The sequence below is a fragment of the Teleopsis dalmanni genome, chromosome 2, assembly GCF_002237135.1.
Source record: "Teleopsis dalmanni isolate 2A chromosome 2, ASM223713v2, whole genome shotgun sequence".
In the NCBI taxonomy this organism is placed as follows: domain Eukaryota; kingdom Metazoa; phylum Arthropoda; class Insecta; order Diptera; family Diopsidae; genus Teleopsis; species Teleopsis dalmanni.
In genome coordinates this window covers 112,381,997-112,389,925 of record NC_051847.1, presented here as the reverse complement: position 1 = coordinate 112,389,925, position 7,929 = coordinate 112,381,997, and the positions used below count along the sequence as shown (strand labels likewise).

General features: G+C 24.2%; 1 protein-coding gene across 1 annotated transcript in view; it reads right to left on the bottom strand.

The window, feature by feature from the left end:
• Positions 1-6,706: 6,706 nt before the first annotated feature.
• LOC119675468 (serine/threonine-protein kinase Warts-like) overlaps positions 6,707-7,929 on the bottom strand; it is a 6,330-nt gene continuing 5,107 nt past the window's right edge. The window contains exons 2-3 of the mRNA XM_038086674.1: positions 7,519-7,714; positions 6,707-7,453 (exon numbers count right to left, since the gene is read on the bottom strand). Of these exons, the coding sequence (XP_037942602.1) occupies positions 7,055-7,453; positions 7,519-7,714 (595 nt within the window). The 3' untranslated portion in view covers positions 6,707-7,054. The remainder of the gene's footprint in view (positions 7,454-7,518; positions 7,715-7,929) is intronic.

The following is a 7,929-nucleotide window of genomic DNA, read 5'->3' as shown; positions in this document are numbered from 1 at the left end:
TTAATATTATTATTAATATTTTTTTTAAGAAAGATAACAGCACAGTATTAACTAAATGAAATTAATATATGTGTGTAATTATATAATTTTTATATATTAATAAAACTATAATTTTACAATTTATTTATTTTTTTTTATTTAAAAATATTATTTCTTTATTTTAGAATTTCTATTTCGATCTATATTAAAAATAAAACGACACACCAATTAAGAAATCTTGATTCAATATATTCTGGACGCTCCCTACGACTACGTATAGAATTATAATTTCCATAGAAATTTCAACCTAACCTCATTTTAAAAAAAAAACTTTATTTTACACTATCAAATTATAGAGTTTAAATTATTAATATAAATAAAATAAGTTTTTAGTAATATATATAAAATTCTTTTGTATAACAATTAAGCTATATTTAACTATAATTATATTGCAATAAAACATGTCTACAGTCAATGTCTGGCAATGCTGTACCTACAACCGCTATTTAGCTGCGTAGCTAACGGTACCGCCATTTTGTGTACTTATATTTGCGCATTTTACTATTGCGCAAAGGAATAGAATAACTTTTCATAAATAATGAATTAAAAATATTTACAGTACTTACGTTTTTGCGATGATAATATAATTGACATAGTGGACACTGATGGGGGTTTCTTAAAATCAAAGCTTGTAGTTTAACATCAAATTTACTAATATTGCTATTGTCGGCCATTTTAATTTAACAGTATATTCTTTAACAGTATATTGTATGCAATATATTAGTATTCTTCGATAATTGTTCAATAAATGACTTGTTTTAAACGAAAATTTACAACGTTAGTATTAAAAAGTGTTTAAAAAATAAAATGATTCCACAGATTTATTTCACGTTTAGAAAACACAACCACTTTCGTACTTGGCAGTAGTCGAAATGAAGGTTATAAGCAAGCAATTTGTTGTCAGGCAAAAAAATTAGGCTTTCGACTTCGAATACTACACTGTTATATACTATATGGAGGTTTGCCGCGATTTCGAATAAGCATTTACTACTTTTTTGTAATTAGAAAATGATGCATTTAAATTAAATATTATTATTGAATATTTAAATACATAATTCATGATATGTTTATAATTAATTATTAATGTTACATTTGCATAATAAATTATTATATATATATATAATTATTAAAAACAAATTGTATATATAGTTTACATATTAGTATACATATTAAAAATTGTAAAAATAATTAGATTATATAAAACTTTTAATAGTATAGTAATACCAGGGATTATTGAAAGATATAGATGGCTAAAGTAAACAAAAAATTTGTAAAAAATTTTTAAAAAGATTTTGATTAATTATATTCTTCTGCTGGAAGAAAATTAAAAATCAAATTTCTTCTTTAAATACTCTCCATCTCATTTAATGGCACTTAATAGGGTAGAAGAATGTAGATGCGATCACGTTCATAAATAATGCATGCTAGGTTTATGTATGAATAAGAAGTAACTAGGGGTCAACTGGTTCCAATGTGTTGCGAAATTTCGGATAGGGCACTAATTCAAAAGAGAAAGATTGAATAATATCATTTAGCTATGAAAAAGATCATATTAATCCGAGTTCAGTTAAGTCATAACTATTTGCAAAAGTCAATCCTTTTTGTCCGAATAATAAACGAAAGTCTGAGTACCTCTTCTCCATTATAAAGTTGTCTTTATGTTGCCTATACCGGCCATTTAAAAAATATTCAGTGTCATGGTTGGAGTAGAGACACCAAGGCAAGGGTTAGGTTTTGTAAGACTTCAAAGGTAAAAAATTACAATTTAAGGATATGATTACAGCAGTGAGGACAAAATATTCAGCCACGAATTTGTTGCTAATATTATTACTTTTGAACAAAGCTAGTTATATTTTTCCACCAACGAAAGCTAACAATCCAAATGGATGATATATTTGTTTCATGATGTGACACCATAAAGCTGTATTAATAACGTAAATCTATTAACATTAAAAAGGAATCCAATTGCAATAATGAATTCATCAAATATTCTATAAGTTGTAGTGGTTAGAATTATATTGTTCGAATATTGGAATCCCCAATATTATTGAATGGAAAACAAATTGGTAGGCACATAATCCCTGGTCCCTACCAAAAGAAATTACATTGGCATTAGACTTGTTATTAAGAGATTAAAAAACATTAATAATTATTATAATATAATTTACATTAAAATAAAATCTTGTATTTGTTCAAAAATATAGAAATAACAAAGGAAAAATATAAAATTAATTATAAACATAATTTAGAAATATTTTTTTTGATATATAACTCAATTCTTAACACGATAACATTATTTATTAGCAATTATATTGGTCTCTGTTGATATATGAATTATTTTTAAAACTTATACACACGCGCAAATGCACCTTTGCGGTGTTTCAGTTTTATGTTCGAATTATGTGCTTAGCAGCCATCATCATAACTTGTTGTCTCTTTCTTTAATAAAAAATTTATTTTGAAATATTTTAGTTATAAAATCAATTAAACCAGCTATTTAATATTTATAACTTTTGTTTCAATTCCCTAAAACTAAAGCAATTGTGAAATTGTGATTTACTTAATTAATTATTTAAATATTGCTATTAATATAATTATGTTAAGTATTGTTTTGTCTCTTTCTATTGAGTTGCGTTGTTCGAATTTAGTACAGTTAGCGGTATAAAAAAATTAGAATGCTGCCACATAATTGATAATTTTTTTGTTTTAAAAACAAACTGAAAGTAATTGGAGTTACTTATAACAATTATTTTAATAACAATATAAGATTTATATTAAAAAGCAGTATTACATTTACCGATTTCATCATTTTATGTGAATAAAAAATCCGCAACGACTATATATGTTACATATATTGTAGACATTATTTATACGCATATATAAAAAAATTGAAAAATTTATTATAATAGTTTTTATTATAAACCTTCTCCAAATTTAATACTTTTTCCGTAGGGAGCCAGAGAGTTATACAAAAAATTTTCTTTAGCTCTTTACCAAGATAGTTAGTTAATAGTTAACATGAGAGATATAACGTGATAACATGATAGTACCAACTCTTGTGGAGGTAACAATTCTGAAATATTCTTTGTTCTTTCGTGGCATAACATTGGACATAAGTCAACATTTTACACGTAATTAATGTCTTTACTAAGATTGTGTTTTCATTGCAATTTAATAAATAATAAAGTATTTATCTAATATTTCTCGCAAAAAGTCTCTATCTTACTGCATTGACCATAACAATCAGCTAACGGGTTTCGGTCAAATGCAGAACTTCGCTCCAGACACCTCTGCTGCGTGCTCACCTTCTCCAGTCTCGTGACAGTGTACCTCTGCGCCTTCTTTCTTCGATTAACTTTTCAAAGACATCTTTCCTGAAGCTAGCGAAGCCGGTTAATTTGCTGAATTATATCAATATCATGATAAAGGCCGTATAGCTTGTAGTTCATTCGGATGTGATAATCGACGCTGACTCTTACAAGATCAAAGAGCTTACGAAGTACTTTTCTATCAAAAATCTTTCTATCTTTTCTTTTATTAAAAATAATACATTTATTCTTCATATTTCATTTCAAACAATAAAAAATTTTTTTTTTCAAATTTTATATTTAAATATATGATTTTCATCAACTAATTTCATTATCTTTTTTATACACAACGAAATAAAATAAAAATATAAAATTATGAACAACAACTAAGTAATTCGTATATTATTATAAAAATATACTTTTATAGAAATGAAATTATATTATATTATATAAAAAAAAAATAACTTTAATTTTAAACTAAATTAGTACTAAATTTATACCTCATAAACAATTTTGCTTACAATTATGTTTTAAATATATATATTTATATATATATAAATTATTAAAAGGTATATTAATAATATTAAAGATTCGCAGCAAGGTTTGTAACAGAAATTAGTATACATAGATTTGTTTATGAAACAAATAAATATATGTGTTGTTGTTATTACGATTAAATATTAAAAAAAGGATATTATTTTTAACAAAACAAAAATATATTTACTATAAAAAATTAATAAAAAAAAATTAATTTAAAAAAGATATGAAGATTTTAATTGCAACTTCAATTGATTTTGATGATACAGTTTTTCTCTTCTTTTAGTGAGAACTCTGTTAATATTATATTTGAATATAAACTTATATAGCAACCTTTAATTAGCAATATATTTATTTTAAAAAACACAAATATGTATAAATTAATTGAAAATTAATATAATAGAATTATAAGACCAGCTTATACGGTTACTTTAATTTAGTTGTTTTTATATATGTTATGTTTTTTTTTAAATTATAATCAATCAATAGATATAATTCTAATAATTTTAACAACGTAACAAGTTTGTAAAACAAAATAGATTCTACTGAAGCAAAATTTAATTATTTTTGAATTAGTCTAAATTCTTGGTTTAATAAAATATTTATTTTTATACATCACTGTTCAGCACTGATCCACAAATTTTCAATATTTATTCTAATAGTATCATATACTTAACATTAATTTCTTTAAAATGCTTAAATTGAATAAGCAAAAAACTGAAAAAGAATATAAATCAATCGATCTGGCTGGCTTTAAGCCATGCGTAGACCAATTGCAATTGGTCCCTAGCGACACCAGATAGAACTAAGCTTACCTACATTTTTTAGAAGGCGCTTTTTTTTACTCATCTAATGAGTGCTTGAAGCTCTATAGCCGAAACAACACCAACAAATCTTTTTTAAGGTGTATTTTTATATCAGACCATAGTAGAATTTAAGCGCAGCCCCGTGTATCATAACAGAACTAATGAATGCATTGTGCTATCAGGGCGGTCAATATTAACCAATGGCTCTTACATAAAAAATTTAAACAATTTTTAGTTAATATATCACAATAATTCTGCTTTATAAGGCCGAAATAAACCTTGCTTCCTTTAGGACAAACTGCATCGACAAATTTAAATTTTAACGGTTATGCGAATAATATAAAAAAAAATGAAATAATTGTTAATAAGAAACAATATCTAATTAAATTACTAAAGTTTTCTTAAAAAACATTTCGTTTAATTCTATAAATACATATTTTTAATTAGTGCTTTAAATATTATCTCAGTTATTCGAAGTTTTGAGCATTTTCTCTAGTATTTGGCATTCTAGTATTTATTTAAAAATGTACGAATATTCGATTAAGTATTCGAACATCTAACGCATGTACCATCTAATTCGAGTAGACTCGAAGTAATCTTCGAACGGTTTGAAGCACTAATTTAAATACAGTATATCATATATGATATTGTTTTAACTAATATTTAATATTCTTATAAAAAAACATTAGAATAATAACTTATAAAATACACCCACTCCCTCTCTTTCACTTCGTATATAAATCATTAAATTTTTTTAATGCGATATGATTTTTTAGATTTTTTATATTATTTAAATACTTTTAAAATATTCCAAATTTCTATATTTTAGAAATTAATATAATATAATTATTTTATTGCTTGATTGTTTTGAGTTCATTTTCTATTAATAATATCTTTGTTATTTAAATAAAGGCTTTTGTGTATTTTTTAATAAAAATAGTTACCAAAATTGTTACGTTGTTTCTAAAAGAAGAGTATAATTTATAACAGTTTAGCTTAATTAAATTATTGTTCTTAGTTTTTATAAAATATTTGCTATTCAGCCTGCTGAAATAGACTTTATACTAAACTGTTTTTAAGTTAAAGTGCAATTATAACTATATAAGTATTTCAATTTGCTTTTCTTGCATTTATAAATAAAACAATAACAAAATTATTATATATCCTATGTACCGTTTTTGACATTATTTGAATTACTTTACAAAAAAAAAAAAACTAAAAATTATAAAGAATTTAAACTGAAATAAAAATTGATATAATTTATAATTAAGTTCATATATTAACATAAATTATAAAACATAAAAAATTATTATACTTTTAATTTGTTATATCCCTTCAAAAAAAAAAAATTTACACAACAATACATATATTTTTAAAATTTTTGTTTTCTTTACAATTGGCTGCGTTTTAAAATTGTTTTTAAAGTATCTAACTAATTAACATATTACAACTTTCATTTCATTTACATAAAATTGAATAAATTATTAAAAAAAATTACCTTATATTATTTGTTTTTAATATGTATATATACATATAAATGTATACAATTGTTTTATATGTAACTATGTATATATAGTATAAAATGTAATCATAGTAATATGACTAAATATATTTTGAGTTTATAATTTTATTATCAGTTCATTTGTTTTATTTATTTTTAATATTATTAAAATCAAATAGTTCAACATAGTTAAGTGTTGCCCACCAATAAATTAAAAGGTTTCCTCTTATTAATTTTTATAAACCTTTATATTTGTATTATTTTTGGCAATTAATTTCACTAATTTTAAGAAAGAATAAAAATTAATAAAATAAGCTATTAACATAAGTTTTTATTATTTAAATATTTAAATTAAAATTATAACTAAAAATACAATTTTTTTTATATTACAAAAATTCTTAGTTTGTTTTTTTTTTTAACAAAGTTTTCCATTTTTTAAGCGGTGGGTGTTTATTTTTCTAATTTTTGTTATTAAAGATTTTGTTATAAAAAATAATATAATAATGTTTGGATAATTTTGTTAAAAAAAGTTTTTGAATTATTTATTTATTTATTAATTTTTTTGCGACAATTTCATTAATTCACTTATGAGTACAAAATGGAAAAACGTTACAGTACTTAAATGTATTGAATTATTTAAATTGACTATAAATGTTGCAACTATGTGCACTTTTTAAAAGAGTACAGGTACCGCCTATTCCATTTGTACATGCGGTACACAAAACTGTTGTGTATCTACCTCTGTACATGCATACCATATACGTTTTTAATCAAATAAAAATAACTATTTATAATCCGCTAAACCATCTGCACCCTACCTATTATGCTGTAGTTTTTTGTTTCATTTTGTTATTTTAATATACTTATACATAAACCGGGGATTGATCATCCATCATATCAGGATTAAGTCTATCATCAAAAAATCTTCTAAATGTAAATTCGAAAAATCCATGGAACTGTTTATCTGCTAAATTAAAATCATCACCGCTTAGATTTGAGTCATTCGAACGTATTTTATCCTCATCAATGGGATCGAAATTTGATGTATCTGTTGGATGTTCAATCTTTGGAATATATGGTGCAATTTGTCTACGCATATCCGCAAAATCGACGCCTTTGAAAAAATCATGCGCTTTTACCTCGTCCGCATTTTTACCTAAACGTTTATCGGCAGACGAGCATAGACGTTTTATTAAATCTGTTGCTTCTCGTGTTAACATTGGCAACGGCGGTATATTTAATGTTTTTTCCCAATTTATTACCTAAAATATGAAACACAAAAACAAATTATTACCAATTTTTAGTTTATAAATATATTATATTTTACCTTTTGCTGCGTTTCAACAGGCGTATTTGCTAAAAATGGTGGCTGACCGACCAACATTTCATAGAGTATAACACCCACACTCCACCAATCACAAAGTTGCGTGTACCCACTACGTTCCAAAACTTCAGGTGCTATATAATTTGGGGTGCCTACAAGTGAATGTGCTAAAACTCTTTGGTGATCACGCATTCTCCTCCTAAAATAAATTTAAAAAATATGATTTTTAGAAAGATACTCTTAAATTGGTACATATAGAAAAAGTTAGGTATCTGGACTTCTGAAGGAACGAAATATTGTGAGAGGACAGTACAGGTTAAGATACCATATCAAAAAAATGGACTTTTAAGAGACCATTATTTGTCATTTTTGTAAAATAGATAATAACGCTTTAATATTGTTCAGATGTAAAGC